We start from the raw sequence: 19036 nt of genomic DNA on the forward strand, positions 1-19036 counted from the left end.
GACCTGTCTGTGAGATGTCACTAGGCATAGCCCAGCAGATGCACACACACAAGGTACTGTCTCTTCAGACAACAACAGGCCAGTGGCACACGCTGCCTGCAGCCAGTTTTGTTTCCTTTTCAATCCAACAATATGTCTTTTTGGGATAAATTCCCATAGCTGTTCATTCTCTTCAAATGGCTTGTCGTTTTCCGATAAACTCCCTTGCTTGAGTTCCCAGCTCGAGGACAGCCAGCTTGATTCTTGTCTTTATTCTGCAAGCATCTTCTGGTCTCACACATCAAGAGTTACTTGCTCAAGCCTTTCTATAGCTTAAAGTCTTAGAATGGGGCACAGGCTGCCAAGTTTATGACATTACCTGGAGCCCTGTAAAACAGATGTGTGCTACATCATCAAAGCCTTATTGAGATCTCTCTTTAAAACATCTGAAACTATCATAGTTGCACAAATAACACAGTTTTTCTTTTCTTTTTCTAGGGTGGTGGGCTGGGAACAGAACTCAGATTCATGTCTAGGGAAGCAAGTGCTCCAGCACCGAGCTACATCACCCAGGGCTCCAGCACCGAGCTACATCACCCAGGGCTCTGGCTCTGAACTACATCACCCAGGGCTCTGGCACTGAGCTACATCACCCAGGGCTCCAGCACCGAGCTACATCACCCAGGGCTCCAGCACCGAGCTACATCACCCAGGGCTCTGGCTCTGAACTACATCACCCAGGGCTCCAGCACCGAGCTACATCACCCAGGGCTCTGGCTCTGAACTACATCACCCAGGGCTCTGGCTCTGAACTACATCACCCAGGGCTCCGGCACTGAGCTACATCACCCAGGGCTCTGGCTCTGAACTACATCACCCAGGGCTCCGGCACCGAGCTACATCACCCAGGGCTCCGGCACCGAGCTACATCACCCAGTGCTCCGGCACCGAGCTACATCACCCAGGGCTCCGGCACCGAGCTACATCACTCAGTGCTCCAGCACCGAGCTACATCACCCAGGGCTCCGGCTCTGAGCTACATCACCCAGGGCTCCGGCTCTGAACTACATCACCCAGGGCTCCGGCACTGAGCTACATCACCCAGGGCTCCTGCTCTGAACTACATCACCCAGGGCTCCAGCTCTGAACTACATCACCCAGGGCTCCAGCACCAAGCTACATCACCCAGGGCTCCGGCTCTGTGCTACATCACCCAGGGCTCCAGCACTGAGCCAGGGACCAAGCCTTCAAAACATGGGTCCTTGAGGATGAAGTCAAGATCCAAGCTACAGCAACACAGACATTAATCTCTAGTTGTCCACACTGGTAAACTGTCTCATAAAGCTAGTGTTACTGGCTTGTTCCCCACTCCCCCTGGCTGGGGTCCCCACACCCCAATAGAGTTTCTTGGTTTTACTACTAAAATATGAAAAAAAAAAAATGTACTCAAATCTTTGTCCAAAATCTGCTTCTGAGGGAAGCCCAAACTAATGGTTTCTAAACACAGGGTGCATTTTTGTGAGTACTGGTGGCGGGGCTGCCGGGCAGCAGCTACAGGAGCAGAAGCCCCCCCCCCAAATGAGTATGTGGAAAATATAGGGTGGGGGAATTCTGTGCTTAGCTTAGGAGACTCAGGGACCCTTATCTGGGATGTCCCAACAGATTACCCAGGGTGCTGTGAGGCACCTAATGTCACACAGGAGCCAAGGAGGGCTGCCCTGAGGCATTCCTAGTTACACGCCTTTCTTTTCTGAACAATAAATTGAGAACAGAAACGCTAACTTGACAAATGAAACAGGAAACGAGAGAAAATCGGTGTGTGGAAAGAGGAAGACCCTTGACCACCATTCCATTGATGACTCTATCTACAACAGGGCTGTGCTTATGGTGCGGGCTGTCCCTCCAACAGCGAGGCAGCCATCTGTCCTACAAATGGAAAACAGAATGGATTTGTCGGAATGGAAATAGATGGTCTAGTTGGTGAGTAGAATGCCTTCTCTCTCTCTTTTTTTCAGGCCTGGTACTGGAGGGCAGTGCTGCCCTGAAAAGGAATAAACACAGAGAAGAAATTGTGTGAAATGAGAATATGTATTTTTGATAGCAAAGGAATTGGAAGGGCATAGTGTATATATAAAAAAGGCCCTGCAGATTGAATTAGCCAGTCCCAAACCCAAGCCAGGGTCACTGCATTGCAATTTTCAAACAAATCCTCTCCATCATCCATTACACAGATTTCAGAATTTGGTTTTTATAGCTCTATTCATTCTCAAGGCATCTAAATAGTCTTTGTAAAAGTAGAAACACAGCCGAAGGCCCCGCTGAAGCCATATAAACAGTGTTCTGAATACTGTCTGAGTACATGTGTATTTGATGTGCTCAAAGCACGCTGTGCCAGGCCAAGAGCAAAGTGCCACAGTCCTAAGAGGGTCAGCTGTGCCTGAGAAGCCAAGTCTTCCGACTGAGGCCTTGAAGGGCTTCTGGATGTCATCTTTGTCTACCAGGTACAGACATGAACATGCCAACGATTAATTCTGACACCAAATGACTCAAGCTACATGCCCAGGCCATACTGGTAGAGATACATGAGGTGTGCCAAAGTTTTATCCACTTTGTGGCTTTCAAGTTATAGGCACCTCAGGTGAGGTATGTAAACTGAACATGAATTTCTTTTTAGAAAATTTACCAGACCCCCCCCCACACCACCACCACAAAACCCCCCTGCACTTCAGTGCGTGGATGCACAGTTGTTCTCTTACAGAGACCAACAATCTAACTAGTTTAACTGCTTGCATGTCAGAGAAGGACGAAAGCAGACACAACCTGACGAACACTAGTGAAAAACCTCTCTCTACAAACAGTATTGACTGGAGTGGACAGGTCTCTGTACGTGTCTACACTAACCTAGACCAGCTGGCAAGGGACAGCTGGGGCTAGTCATGAGCACCCAGGTGTTACCCTTAAGAAAGATAAGATTAAGACAATCCATGGCTATAAAACTTTCTTTCTCTGGTAAACGGCTTCCCAGTCAGTAACTTATCTATCAAGCACCTACAGAAATGCTTCCTGTGGTGTGGAAGGTTCCAGATTTGCAGCACAACAGAACAGGAGTAGTGACCTACATGTGCTCCATTCAGCAGCTCATGCTTTCAAACAGGAATGGTCTGAAAACCATTAGGTTGTGTCTTAGTAAGACCATGACGAAAAGCCACGTGGGGAGGACAGGTTCCCTGCACTTTACAGTTCACAGTTCGCCATCGAGGGAAGTCAGGCAGGAACTAAAGCAGAGGTCATGGAGGAACGCTGCTTATTGGCTTGTTGTCCAGCATAACTCAGCCTTTTTTTACACCACTCTGGACCACATGCCCAGGGAGGGCACCACCCACAGTGAGCTGGGCACCGCCCATATCAGTCACCAATCAGGAAAATGCCCCACAAACTCGCCTACAGGCCAACCTGGCAGAAACATTTTCTCAGGAGAGGTTCCTCTTCCCAGACGATCCTAGCTTGCGTCAAGTTGACAAGAACCAACCAGGAAGAGGTTGAAAAGCTCCACTCAAGATCTCTCAATGAAGGATTACATTGTCACCGCCCTCCTTGCTGTGAGGTCTGAAGCCAATGTGCACTGCCACTGCCACCTTGCAGGTGTGCACACGGCACCTACACCCACCTATTTATGAGTAAGCCAAGTGGCCTACAGATAGAGAAATGATGTCTTAAGCTCCTAGCACCATGGATTCCCACAGAATTCCAAACGCATGCAGTCAGCCTGATGAGAAACATCCCAGTTTCCTAAAAGCTCTTCTCTGCCCTCCTAGGTATCACCACAACCCACCTCCATGACTTTCAAGAACGAAGGTGGTAACTTCTCTCTTCTCCAGCGATCAGTGAGGCAAGGAAGTCCCCACAGCAGACTCTGATTTTCCTGGATCAGCACCTTTTGGCCCTTATAAAGAACACAAAGAAACCAGGCTAGCTAGTGTCACGGTGCCGCTGACTAGGGCAGAGCTCTGAACCGCACAGGATCTAGGAGAATCCTGGAGACCTTTTAACCTCCTTCTATTGGAATCTGGGCTGGAATACTGTAGCTTTCCTGGATCCTGGCCTAGAATGTTTCCTTTGCCCTGCTGAGCAGACTGCCGGAGTTCTGTACAACATGCTTAGAGCTGTAGGGCACAGCTTCAGAAAACCATTTCCATGGACTAGGAGAGGCATTCAGATTTGTGGAAGTTCGATTGTAGAGTGCTTGCCTAGCATGCGTGAGGCTCGAGGCTCAATCCCTGGTATCATGCAGGAACTGTAGTACTGGTAGCAGCAGTAGGTCGTGGGAATGGAGTAATTACTTAAGTCCCTAATGAGAGACACATTTCAAATGACTACGACATTCTTAGGCATTAAAAGGAAGGAGGTAAGCTGGAGATGGAAGTGTATAAGGGTAGAACTCTATTGAAAACAAGCTATCTTAATGAAGGCTTACGTTTCATTCTGAGGGCTTGCCGTCATTGTCAAGTATAATGCTGGCATTTGGGATGTGGGTGGTGCCAGGGAGTGAGTCCTTCTGTTTACTAGCTGGCTGTGCCACACACTTGGCTTTGAATTTTTGAGCAACTGCACCACTGGAATGAGTTAGTGAATCCCCCTAACCTCCACTTAACCATCTGTATGGTGGGGATAATCCCCTAACCTCCACTTAACCATCTGTATGGTGGGGATAACCCCTAACCTCCACTTAACCATCTGTATGGTGGGGATAACCCCCTAACCTCCACTTAACCATCTGTATGGTGGGGATAACCCCCTAACCTCCACTTAACCATCTGTATGGTGGGGATAATCTCATAACACCACTTAACCATCTGTATGGTGGGGATAACCCCCTAACCTCCACTTAACCATCTGTATGGTGGGGATAACCCCTAACCTCCACTTAACCATCTGTATGGTGGGGATAACCCCCTAACCTCCACTTAACCATCTGTATGGTGGGGATAATCTCCTAACACCACTTAACCATCTGTATGGTGGGGATAATCTCCTAACACCACTTAACCATCTGCATGGTGGGGATAGTCCTCACGTCTCCGTGAGTTGTTCCCACAGTTTGGTGAGAGGACATATGTCCCACACCTGGCTAAGGAGACCCTTGGTATGTGTTTGTTTCCTTCTCTGTACAAAAAGAATCTGTTTCATCAAAAAGTTCTTTAACTTAAAAATAAAAAGGTTCATGCCAACACCCCATGCTCTATTATTTGTCTGTGATTTGGTTGAATGTAAAAACAATCTACTGTGTTAGAGAAGATCGAAGGAGATACTTTGCTAGAACCCAGGTCAGCTGTATCCGTATCTCTTGGAATCACATGAGGTCTGGAAACAAAGAGAAATGAAATACACAGCTTTAAATATATCTTTTCAACTAACTGTCTCAAGGGAATCGCTGGATCTAGCCAGTAGCATGGCAGGCAACAGTGACTTGTAGGTGGTACTGTCACAAATATATCATTTATTTAGAGTTCAGAAAGTGTTAATCAGCTTCCCAACACTGTGACAAAATATCTATGAGAAACATTTTATAGAGAAGAAAGATTTGTCTCCCCAATCAGCGATAAACTCCATGGTTAGTTGGTGCTGCCATTTTGGTCCTGTAGTAAGACAGAGACAGAGAGAGCACCATGGTGAGATCTAGCTGCTCTCCTCTTAGGGGCAGGAAACAGGGCTGGCCATGCTCCAACGGCCTTTCTAAAGGCCCACCTGCAGTGACCTAACCTCCTTCTATATAATGTCACTTTAGTCTGAAAGTTCTTATCACCTCCCAGGAGTGCTGTCAACTGAAGACAAAATCTTTAACGCATGGTACTTTGGGGGCATGTAAGAGCCAAACAATAGAGATATATGACTTGGTACCACTTAAATTAGACCGATGGGCAGGGCAGAGAGTGCAGAAGTGAACTGGACTGGGGACAGGACTCAGTCAAGAGCTCTCTCCTCCCCTTGTGCCTCCCTCTTTTTCCTTTTGGTCTGTGTGTCTGTGTATCTCTATGTGTGGCATAGCCTGCTTGTGTGTGTGTGCCATATGTGTAGTGGGTAGCTGTTCCAGTTTTGACCTGGAAGTACTACCCCCAGTGAGGCTTCCGGTAACTGTCACACCTACCTATGACCTGCCCCTGAGGCGGGGCCCAGACGGTAGCCCTTAAGACCTGGGATCCGGATGTGCCGGCTCTCTTGGTTCCTGGTGTCCTGGATGCTGGATGGTAGACCGAGCGGAGTTCTCCAGAGAACCCAGCTGGACTGCACCTCACCTCTCCCAGATCCTGTAACCAACCCCTTTACTGGCTCTAACTTACCTCCCAAGATAAACCTCCTTTTTAACTACGTGGAGTTGACATAATAAATCCCCAATACATATGCATGTGGGTGTGCAGGTGTATTGTATGCACCTGTATGTATACAATGTATGTACATGTATGCATGTGTATGTATAGGCCAGAACTTGGCATCTTGTATCTGTTCTCCACCTCAGTTATTTACTTAGAGATGGTAGCAGCAGCTATGGTTGGTGGGGGGTCCCTCACTGACTGACTAGTCGGCCAGTGAGCTCTGGTGATCCACCAGAATCAGGGTTACAGATATGTGCCACCGCACCCAGGTCCATGTTCATGTGTAGGCACATCAGTGACATCCACTTCCCCAAAGCCAGCAGACAATGTCTAAAACAATCTTTTCATTGAACATCCAGTTCTGACTGTCAAACCAAGTCCCCAAGGAAACTAAATGTCCCCAGTGCCGACTCAGAAGAGCCTCTTTTTGGAGAGGGTGCTAATGTTCTCTCCTCTTTCACTTCTTATTGATTTATTGTAAGTAACAAGAAAACGTTTTTTATGGTGAGAAAGAATGGGGGTAGGAATTTACAAATGTTTTACATCATCTAATTCCAGGCTCCATCTGAAAAGACAAACAGAAGCGCAGAGGCCCTGAACACTGCGAAGGAATCCCGGGGAGAGCCACATTTTCCTTCACACCCACTCTGGTTTTGTTTCTAGTTTCTGGCTTGATACAGAGCAAACCCTGCTGTGATTTCAAAATCCTAATAATTCAGAATTGAAGGGCCACATTGTTTCCAAGCAGAACTGAGGCTTTCCCTGAGTGGTCCTGCTCACAGCATCCTGCTCACAGCATCCTGCTCACGGCAAGATGAAGAGGAAACAAGCATGGAGGCAGCAGGTATGACTGTAATAGTCTCCCTGAAAGACGTCCGGCTTCAGTCCTCCTTCTGTAACGTACATGCTGCACAGTGAGGCCATCATAAATCAGACAAAGTACGCCGAGGTAGACACACCCATGATTTCTATCTCCCACCTCACAGCAAAGCTCCTTTACCCCTTCTGTACAATCACCCAGGGCACACTCAGGAACCACACGTGCCTTTAGGGGTCCCGTGTCCCCATACCACTCTGGCACAAAGCGACAATGACTTTTGTCTCATGATTATTAAGGATTCCCAATGTTACCTCTGCTTAAGATGCTCGCAGCAGGTGAGAATGTCGGGTCTGGTTCTCAGGGAAGTCAGTCTAGAAATATTGGCACAACCAAGGCCAAGGCACTGGGAGGCTCTGGGCTTATTCTGTGTCTCTGAGATGGTGGCAGCTGTGAGCTGCAGATGCCATCTGCTGAAGGCAAATGCCTTGTTAACTGTGCTATTCTCGATTTCTTCACAGTCCGTACGTAGCTCCTACCAACATCACCCTACTCTGCCACCCCACCCCCTCCCTGCCCCAAATGCAGCCACACACAGAAACTGACCACGGCCCCCTTGGCACAGCTCTCCACTTCAACTGGAACTCTGATCTAGCATGGGAGGACTCCCTTGCACTGCTTGGCCTCCCTTGGGGAGCACTGGGAGAATGATGCTATCATCCCACCAGTAAACGCCTGTGTACCAGTCACCCTGCACAGCGACAAGTGAGAAAATCCACTAACGGGGCAAAAGGCTCAGTGTGGCTGCCGCCCAGAGTCCCACGTTTGCTGGGCCCCAGTACTCTAATCTACCTCACCTCACTGTGGCCAAGAAGCGAAGAGAGAGCAGGAGGGGCCAGGGCTCTAGTATCTCCTGCAGGGGCATGTCTCCATTGACCTAACATTGAGCCCTCTCTGCTAAGGTTCCTACCTCCTCCCAAGACCACAAAGCTGAGAACCAAGCCTTCTACACACACGGGCCACCGAGGGCACTTCAAATCCAAACCACAGCAGTTTAGAACAATATACCGAGGTCTGCTGTTGAAATATTGCTGTGTCTGCTGCATGTACCAGGGATTCTGTAGATTGTCACTGGCCACACTGAGCCTCATTCACCACTGAGAATCAAAGAAAATCCACTGGGCTGACACTGATCTTGCTTTTCCTGAGGAAATAAGTTTGCTAAGAGAATAAAGAGTAGAAAATAATATTTTAATGGCGGCATTTAAATGACCTAGAAAAAAGTTTCTAAGAATGCTGAAGCTTTCACTGATACACTAACAAGTTTGTACCTATGCACTACAAAGACAGGCTGAAAAGACAGCCACCCTCATCCCTGCCTCCCCATCAACCACCATCATCCCTGCCTCCCCATCAACATCTCTTCCCTACCTCCCATCAGCCACCTCTTTCCTGCCTCCCATTTCTGCACAGTTACCTTTCATACCAACCTGTTGATTGCAAAGTGGAGCAATCTCCCAGCTCAGTCAACTTATGGGCCCTCCTTCCTTGTTTCTACCCAGGCTCTCACTAGTGATGCCGTTCTGGGACTACAAGACACCTGTCCAGGTTCTCCTTTAAATCCCACATTCCCCAGTGATTCAGCAATCTGCTGCTCAAGTGTCATTCAGGGTTTTCCAGATCTTTTAAGATCTTCAACTGGAGCTTCCGTCTCTGTTCTTAGCACTGAACCAGTGAACCCACATGTGAACTGAGAATGTCTATGTGATACCCTTAGGTCCAGGTGTATTTTGGGATCCACACTTCCCTGCTTTCAGTATGGCGAGTTGGTGCATACCACTGTGTAGTGTTCAACAGCACCAAGGGGCAAGACTTTACCACCTGATATTTCAGTAACAAAATACACAGATTCCCTCCTTGTCACATGCAAACAGACTCTCACTAAACCTAACGGGCGGCGACTTAAAAGTATTCATTCAGGGGGCTGTAGAGATGGCGCAGTGGTTAAGAGCACTGACCACTCTTCCAGAGGACCCAGGTTTAATTCCCAGCGCCATGTGACAGCTCACAACTGTCTGTAACTCCAGTTCCAGGCGGTCTGACACCCTCACACAGACAGACACACATGCAGGCAAAAACACGAATGCACATAAAATAAAAATAAATACATTGTTTAAATATAGTTCATTCTAAAATTCTGGTTGGTGGCTACGATCGTTGGCTCCTACTTTCCACGTGACTGGACTAAGACCCCTTCAGAGGCATCGAGGAAAACCACCGCCAAGCGTGGCGACCTGAGTTCGATCCCTGGGAGCTGCACAGTGGAGAGAGAACCGACTGCTGCAAGCTGCCTTCTGACCCCCACGTGTGCCGGGGCACTTTCCAACACCACGGGCATTAGTGAAGCAGCCCTTTGAGTGTGTCTAGCAGGGCTAGATGAGAGGATTAGGTGAGGAGTTGATGCCCACCTTGACGGTTAGTGAACAGTCTCTCCTAGTCTGGGAGTTGAACTGAGTAAAAAGAGAAGAAGGAAAAAAGATAGGAAGCTGAGCGCGGAGTTCCTGACTCTGCTCTTCAGCGGGCATTGCAGACCAAGTGCTCCTAGCACCCGGGCCCTGCTCCGTGACGGCCGTAAACTCTGAACCGTGAGCCAAAGCAAGCCCTCCTCCAGTGAGGCGTCTGTGCCTCTCAGAGCTGCATGAAGGGACCAGGAAGCTGGCACAAGGATACAGTGGCCATTTACACAGTCCAGACTTGAAGGAAGCCTGTTTTCCTTCAGGGTGTCCACATTCCAAACTCTGGTTCATCCAAATGGTCTTTTTGGTCTTTTCTAGTTAGTGGGTTTCTGGGGCTCTCTTTACAGTACTGTCTTCAGTGAGGAAAACTTCATGATTGCATGTCCCTGGCATTTCAAATCTTTTCATTTTAACTCTATTTCCAAAGTATTTTCACCTTCCACACCAAAAACCAAATTCTTCATTTACTTAAGCAAAATGTGAACACACAAGGATCATTTGGTTTCCTGCTGCCTACAGAAGGGCTCTGTTCAACAGTATCTTGATTATTCTTTGTGAGAATTGGTTTGCATGTTTAAAGTCCCAGTGAAGTTCACCCCATCTCCCCCCAAATAAGAGCTAGCTCTACAAATGTGAGTTTATCTAACATGCAATGTAAACCTACCACCACAGAACACCTCCCATACACAGTGCAGCTGAACGTTCTCTGATTTGTCTCCTCCAAACCCCTCCAATTTTTAAATTGTTAAACACAGCTAAGCCAGATGTGACACCAGCAACATGGGGCTTATATATATATATCATGGGATACTAGCTGTATGGGTCACAGCACTCTGACAGGCAATTCCTGGGCAGTTATTTTGACATTAGAAAGTCACAATCCATCAACTTAACAGCAGGACAATAATTTTGGGGACCAGGGTGACAGCTTTTCAAATGACACTGTAGGGAGCAAACAGTAGCTCCAAGACACCCTGCCTGAGAAGGAAGATAGAAAACTAAACAGACTGTCCTTCCATCCCTAGAACCAGCCATTACATCATGTGTTCCCATGTGCGCACGCTCCCTCCAGAGACTGGGCAGAAATGTTCCGCCTACAGAGCCAAGAAAACGCTGGGATCTGCCACTGCCAGGTTAAAGAAGGGCAGGCTTGACTCTCCCCTCTGCGTGGCACACACTGTGACGCCCACTCACATGACCCTTCAGAAGAAGCCACATGACTCTTCTACATTTTAAGCTCCTCGGCTCTCAACGTTTTGGAAAGCACAGTTCCTGGGGGTGTGGCAGTACTTGGACTTGATTCTGGAAAGGGTTACAAGGCCAATAACCCTATTTGAAGCCCTTCCTGTACACACACACACACACACACACACACACACACACACACACACACACTCACACAGAACCTCAGTCTCCCATTCTGCTCTCAGAGACATTCTGAGGACAGGGATCATGGAGTGCTTTTGAGTGTCCGTCAATGGCCAAGACAGAATGGATGGTGGTGGGATGGGAGGGTGGGTGGGTAAGTGGTTATCATATGCTCCATAACAATTGTTCACACACACACACACACACACACACACACACACACACACACACACACGCGCGCGTGCCTTGAGGGACAGCTGTGCCTTGATAAAAGCATAACACTCTCTTTTGCTCTAGAAAAGGGAAGTGAAGGACAGGGGGAATTGTGTGTTGGTGGCTGGGAGTGCAAGGGGGCTCTGAGGTGGCTGCAGCAGGCCCTGTGGCTAAGAGATGGAATTCGGGGAGGTCATGTCTCCCGGATGGGCTGGGTCCTGCTATGGATGGTGGTGTTTGTGGAGCCCACAGGCTGCAGCAGCTAGTGCTCACGCAGCCTTCCCCAGCTCTTACAGCCTGCCCTAACTACTGACAACATATATGACAGAATCATTTTCAGGTTATAGCTTCCGTGTGTGTGTGTGTGTGTGTGTGTGTGTGTGTGTGTGTGTGTGTTTGTGCGCACGCGCCTGTCTATCTGTCTGTGTACATGCACATGTGGAGGCCAGAGCTCAACAATGAGGTCCTCTTCACCTTAGCTTTGACACCAGGTATCTCTTGAACCTGCAGCTTGGATGTGGCCAGAGTGGCTGCCCAGCAGGCCCCAGTGCCTGCTGTCTTGTCTGCCATCCTGGGACTGTAGGTGAGCAGTGGGGCTCAGGGTATGTGAGCTGGGATGGAGCTCAGGTCCTCATGATGGTGTATTAAACACTGACCAAGCCGTCCCGGATGTCTCCCTGCCCTTACAGTTCTCTATTTTAAAGACAAAGAAATTCACTACGTGGACAAAATAACAGCCAGGACGGGATGATCAGATCCTAAAACAGACAAAGGAGAGCCCACAGTCTGCATTTTATGTCAGTCAACTTTTATGGCAGTTTCAAAGGCAAGTCTCCCTCTTTTCTAAAACTTCCCTTCCCAGGAATAGCTGCACTGCCTAAGCCATGAGCATCTGAACACACACTTCAGAAAAGCCATTCGCAAGCACCCGGCCGCGGCGGCGGCGGCGGCGGCGGCGGCGGCAGAAGCAGGCAACAGCGTGTCTTACCTGCAGCCGGTATTCTTCCATGCAGCACGGCTTCTCCGGGCAGCAGGTCTTTAGAATTGGAGGTGAATGGTGATTGTCTAAATGTGTCTTCTGAAAAGAAAGGGCTGGGGCAGGGGAGGGGGAGGGAGGTTTAGTAAATTAAAGTTATTTAACACACCCAGCGCATCTGGCTCCAAACATAAACACACAATACTGGAAAGACTGGTGCTTTTTCAATGACATTTAAGGAATATAAATAAGACTATGCTTGTAACTGAGGAAGAGAGGACAGGTTGTCTCAAAAGAGCATCACATGGGCATTCTTTTCATACCCAGGGTCCACAAATAAAACATGACCTTTACAAAAAAAGATTTATTTTTATTTGTGTGTGTACATGTGTGTATACTCATGGATGCATGTCTGTACTTGTGTGTGTGTGTATACTCGTGTGTGTACGTCTGTACCTGTGTGTGTGTGTGTGTGTGTGTGTGTGTGTGCGTGTGTGTACTCATGTGTGTGACACACATGTGGAGGCCAGAAGAGAGGGTGGGATGCAGGGGAAGTGAAGTCAGATGGTTGTGAGCTATCTGACGTGAGTGTTGGGAACCGAACCTGAGTCCTCTACAAAAGGAGCAAGCATTCATAACCACCGAGCCTCTCTCCAGCCCCTAAAACATCACATTTGAAACATAGTGAAACTCAAGTCTAGGGCCGGCTCAGTGGCTGGGTGTACTTTTCCCTGCCTGCTCACATGCTTTCCGGGCATGAATGAAGATCATTGCTGGCTCCGAATCAAAAAGAACTTCTCTGTGTTTTCTCCAGTGGAGGAGATGGACCCAGCCTGCCTGTTCCATAATCTGTCACCTGGCCCCTCAGACACCAACAGTACACATGGAGGCACACCAGAGTGGAGCCTGGGACTACTGCACTCAGGCAAAACCTCCTGGGCCCACAGAAACTGCAGCTCGGGTTGGAACTGGGACGGTTCTGTAAGCTGGGAAGCCATGCTGCGGAGGACACAGGCTGCAGCTTCACGGACAGGGACAGCATCGACTTGAGCAGCACGAGCCGCTTGTAGTGACCCATTAGAACTGCTATTGGGAGTCTCCCCACAGCACTGCCAGAGAACACTGGGTTCGAACCCAGTGACCAAAGCCACTGTCTAAATCTCTCCGGCAAACTAAGGATTGCAATCACACGTGGGGCAACACGGTATCCAATCCAGGTCCTCCCTGGAGAACAGAAAGCCCTGGCTGTGCACATCACAGAAAATCCAACCAGAGGATCTGAGACCCAAGGTGGCGGCAAGGCCATTGGCAGTTACATGGTCCCCAGATTGGAGGGACGAACAGACAAGGAGCCAGTGATGAAGCCCCTGGGCTGAGGCTATCTGACACAAGCTGGGGGCCAGATAAACCTAAGCTGCAGAAGAAGCCTGAACCCAGAAGAAGAGCTCTTTCCCTAGCTCTACCTATGCCTCCCAGCAGGGCCTGGGATTGATCAGACCTTCCCAGAGGCAGAGTTACTCAGCAGCTTGAAGGAGCAGGACAAAGAACAGATCCCAGGACATGAGAATCCCACACCTGGTGCTGCCTTTCTAAGTATGACCCTAGACTACAGTTACAACAAATAAATATGAAGGAGATGGTATTAAGATAAAAGTGGAAGAGAGCATTGTTTTAAAGGAAAGAACACATCATTGGCAATACAGTTCCACTACACCGGGTAGGCTACACTGCCGTGACTCTGCCTGGCACGCTTTGAATTTGTACCGTAAGCAGTAAGCAATCTAAACGGGGTTTAAAGTGCACAAGCTGTGGTCCACTCAGAGCACGGACACAGGAAAGTTTCAGACAGACCACACAGAAACTGCCAGTGGCAGGAACATTGCTGGCTGAGGGCATGTGCGCCAGAACCGGACTCCAGCTACACTAGCACACGGGGGCGACTGCGCACACACTCCTTCACTTCCTGGGGCCTCCATTTCTCCTCTGTAAATGGGATAACAGTGCTCACATATCACCAAGGAGGTGTGAGGGTCAAACAGAAGCGTCCATGGACTGTTCTGTATGGTGCCAGTGCATACAGCAAATGCTGAATAAATGGGATGTATTTTAGTGTGTAGCCCAAAGGAGAACAAATTAATCAACTTTTCATACAAGTTAACAAAAAGGGAAGTCCCCTTTGCATAGATGTCATTGCAACAAACCAAAGGAAAGCCGTTCTGACTTGGAAGCCCTTGTTAGCGGTGGGGTTAGGATAATGTCCAGCCCTCACATGAGGCAGACTCTTAAGAACCAAAGAACATTAAGGTGTGAGGGAAAACTCTGGTCAGACGGGGCATGAGGCTTCTGGACACCAGGGCCGGGCTGAAGTTCATCAGCAGGGTGCTTGTTGAGCATGCATGAGGCTGGGCTCCATCCCCATCAACACGCACGCACGCGTTTTCCGTGTCATTAACTCTGAAGCTCACACACAAAGTGACACTGCCGAAGGAAAGGTGAGTAAGCCATCATGTGACCATGGCTCCGTCTGTAGAAACTACCTTAATTTTATCTGCCTGCCTATCTATCTATCTATCTATCTATCTATCTATCTATCTATCTATCTTCAAGACAGGGTCTCTCTGTGTAGCCCTGGCTGTCCTGGAACTCACTCTGTAGACCAGGCTGGCCTTGAACTCACAGACATCCGCCTGCCTCTGCCTCCAGAGTCCTGGGATTAAAGGAGTGCTCATTTATTTATCTCTGAGACAGGGTCTCCAGGCTGGCCTTGAACTTGTTCCATGGCCAAGGATGATCTTCCTGCCTCTACCTCCCAGCTGTTGAGATTGCACAAACGTGGCACCACACCTGGCTGAGTCACCTTGAAATACGAGGGCTCAGGGGACCTAGTAGAAACTTCCTTTTGGGGACCCTGAAATCCCAAGAGTAGCCCTTGAAAGTGTGTTCATAAATATCCACACCACTGAGAACTGTGCCCTGCCCACTTTTATGGGTAGCTATTACAGCTATGGCCAGAGTCTGTCCTCAGTTTTACAGCAGCTACTTGGTGAGTGCCTGTGCTGAGTGGGCCTGGGAGCGAGTCCCACCCACCATGGCGGTGGGAGATCAGGACATCAGCAGATTCGGATGCGAGGCATGGCCTAGCGAGGACGTCCTAGCTGGGAAGTGGGGCAGGCGTCTGAGGCAATGCGGAAGAGGGCTCTGTGTGACACGGGAGGCTGGCCTGGCCAGGGGCCCAGATGATGGCAAGGAGGGTAGAGTCACCAGGTTCCAAGAAGCCTGAGGAACATGGACTGAGGACAGTCAGCATGTAGAGCTGCAAGAAAGCCACGTGGAGAGAGATGAGTGGGACCCCAGTGCTGGGAGCATGCTTTGACCTACGAACAGATGCACTGCCTAGGAACAGTGTCTTCAGTGAGTGGGGAGGCAGGACAGGACTTGGTTTTCAGTCACTGACTACCGGAGACAGCCTGGAGGGCTTGAGAAAGCCAGGCAGGTGGCTGCAGCACTGCGCATACAGGAAGTGGCGCTGCTGGTGGGCAGTGCGGCGAGCCGCGCGGACGGAGGCAGGCTTTAAGAGAGAGCAGGCGGAAACCACAGGCTGTTTACACCAACCCCGAGACTCCTAGAGAAGCAAGGCCAGGCTGCCGAGCTCCACAAAGGAAAGAGCCTCCGGGGTTTGGCAGGGCTACGGAGCAGATGCTGCACCTTGCTACCCCCTCTTCCACAGCACAGGTCCCGTGAGCGAGCGGTGCAGCCCCCGAGTCAAAAAGAAAGTGATCTCGGGTCACAGTTACTTCTAAGTAAGTTTTCCACTCTTCAAGCCAGCTTCATCCTGCACAGAAAAAATTCTCTGGAGGCAACAGAATGTGAAGAGTGTCATGCCCAACACAAAAATGCACCAATAGAAGCACTTACATTTGTGGGGTCAGGGGTCAATGCAGAAACGTCTAGGAGTCAAGGCAGTAAAGGTTATCCATGAAGAGACACTAGGTTAGCACAGCACTAGTCCAGGCTAGACCACTGTAATTCCCTGCATTGACACTGGCATAGTGTTTAACAGGAGGAGCCTTAAGGCATGGGTAGACTGGCATCCATACTGGCCACTTACTTAGCGCCTTCACCAAACAATCCCTCTAGTCTGAGTTTCATCACTGAGAATGTGGCTCCGAACTCATCTTTCTGGTGGTGCTGCCAAAGCTTAGTGAGGTTTAATAGTACAGTTCTGAGGACCCAGTACACCCTCACACTGTTTCTGGCGTGGCTTCAGGTAATCCTCAGAGGATCCTGTGGGGATAGCCACCATTATTATATCCCTATCATACAGATGAGTGGACTTCTTAGAAAAGCGATGAACTAACTGTCCATGCTAGAGCTGAAGCAAAGTTCGAACCCAGGCTGGCTGCCTTCATTATCCGCCTTAGACTTCCCCAGGCTCTGAATACCTAAGGAATCCCGAACAACACAGACCCATGGGTCCTTCTCAGAGCACATGTAAGGAAGGACCAGAAGAGCAGTGGTAGAGAGGCTGTCTCAATATGCAGGTTCCTGGAGAGCAGGAGCAAGCTGTGTTTTTATAAACGGAGGCACAGGGAGGTGAGACTGACCCAGTCGGTTTTTTTCCAAAAGCTAAGCTGTGTCCCAGTTTTCTAAAACTTCTGCAGCCCCTGAGCCATGCCCACCCATTGCTTCTGAAGGCAAGCTGCTCTCAGCTGGGCCTCAGCCTGTAACCTCAACAATGGAAGATGACCTCAAGTTCCAGGCCAGCTTGAACTACAGATATCCAGGCTAGGCTGTACTACAGAATGAGATCCTGTCTCAAACATATAAAGAGGAAAAGGTATTAAGGTATCCAGGGTAGTATGGTTATGAACACCATCCTCCCATCCTCCCCATGCTGGAGGAAAAGTACCCTTGGAGAGTGCCAGCCACGAGGACTTGGGTCTCTAAGCATAGGTAGTCTTACTTTGGCCATATGTCAAGGTCCAGCCCTACAGCTGTAGCTTCCAGCTGCACAGGCAGTGAGCTGTGAAGTACAGAAGGCCACAGCTCTCAACGGTGCTGGACCATGTGGTGCTCAAGGCATCGTGGTCAAGTGACGGTGAGGTTGCCAGTTACTGCTTGGTGGGGTAAAGTCCCAAAGGTACCTGGGGCTTCCTCCCCACAGGGAGAAAAACAGAAGGGACATAAGCCAGACTTCACAATGGACAGGGAAGGAAGTTTGTGCAATTCCTGAGCTGGAAATCTAGGTTGGCTACAAATTATTCCAGAAAATGAGCCAGTCTGTGACTATCACATGGCCCTTGCCCCCTGATCTACAGCTACCTGGTCTTTTGTAATTTTTACTATAAAGAGGCTGGGGTGGTTTGAGTGTCACTGACCCCATCAGTTCATAGGGAGGGGCACTATTAGGAGGTGTGGCTTTGTTGGAGTGGGTGTGGCCTTGTTGGAGGAAGTGTGTCACTGTGGGGGTGGGCTTTGAGGTCTCATATATGCTCAAGCAACACCCAGTGTCTCAGATTACTTCCTGTTGACTGTGGTCAAGATGCAGGACTCTCAGCTCCTTCTCCAGCACCATGTCACAATGTGAGGATGATGGACTAAACCTCTGAAGCTGTGAGCCACCCCAGCTGAATGTTTACCTTTATAAGAGTTGCAGTGGCCATGGTGTCTCTTCACAGTAATGGAAACCCGAATTAAGACAACGCCCACCATCAGAAGGTGAGCTGAGGGGGCTGCACACGTGGTTCAGCTGGCTGAGCAGTAGCCCAGCATACACTGAGCCCTGAGTTCCGACCTTAGCACCAACCAAGCAGGTGTGCTGGATCACCTCTCAGTAACTCAGCACATGGGATGTGGAGGCAGGAGGGCCAAGAAGGAGATTGAGATTGCCCTTAGCTATCTAATGAGTTCAAGGCCAGGCGGGGCAACATGAGATCCTGTCCTCCCTGACCCCCAGAAAGGGGAAGTTTAAGGAAGGAAAAATTAATAAATAGCTAGCTAGCTAGCTAGCTAAGTAAGTGGGAGAATAAAATAAAAAACAAGAAAGAGAAGATGGTACTTTGGCCGTGTTGATGGGAGGGTGGCAGGTGGCAGTAGCTGATACCCAGTGGGCGGGGTCACCAGTTGTTTTTCACCTAACAGCATCATCTGCAGTGCGTCCGTTCCCTTTGGCCTCGGACGGAGGCAGGTGACCTGGTCAGTTCATCTAAACAGTCCAGGAAGAGTCAGCACCCACATGTAGGAATTGGGTCAACTTCCAATAGACCCAAATCACCTGTTTCTTTTTCTGTTTTGTTGCTTAGGAAAGACATCTTCTAAACTTTTATCTATTTGAGTTTCTTTTCTGGATAAAAGTGAAACAGGTTTTGATGTGCATGATTCTGTTTCCCCTGTAGCAAATCTACGAGCTAAGATAAGAAGGGCTAGTCCTGTTATCCAGAGTGGCCAACGCCAGGCCCCACACAGCACAGGCTACAGGGTCCACAGCACAGGGCTGCAAAAAGAAAGATTTACAATAAATAATAAAGCAGTCCATGAAAGATCACAGCTCTAAACAGTGATGTGTTTCACTAAGTGCCGGCTGTGGCACAGATATTTCCACCTTTAACAGGGCCAACAGGACCTGTCATCACGCAGGGCAGGAAGTTCAAGGGCTCAAGGCCGGCCTCACTTCCTGCACCAGCACTGCGGGAGTTCCCACTGGACTGCAAGGACAAGCAAGACAAGGAAGGAAGGTGGATGCAGATGGGAGAGAAGCCTGAGGGCTGGGAGAGAAGCCTGAGGGCTGGGAGAGAAG

At 49.3% G+C, this 19036-nt stretch overlaps 1 protein-coding gene across 1 annotated transcript in view; it reads right to left on the bottom strand.

Annotated features, from left to right (window-relative positions):
- Znf827 (zinc finger protein 827) overlaps positions 1-19036 on the bottom strand; it is a 180611-nt gene that overhangs the window by 56784 nt on the left and 104791 nt on the right. Inside the window, 1 exon segment of the mRNA XM_028892888.2 lies at positions 12253-12356. Within this exon segment, the coding sequence (XP_028748721.1) occupies positions 12253-12356 (104 nt within the window).

This window comes from Peromyscus leucopus, chromosome 5 (genome assembly GCF_004664715.2).
Source record: "Peromyscus leucopus breed LL Stock chromosome 5, UCI_PerLeu_2.1, whole genome shotgun sequence".
NCBI classification, from domain to species: Eukaryota; Metazoa; Chordata; class Mammalia; order Rodentia; family Cricetidae; genus Peromyscus; species Peromyscus leucopus.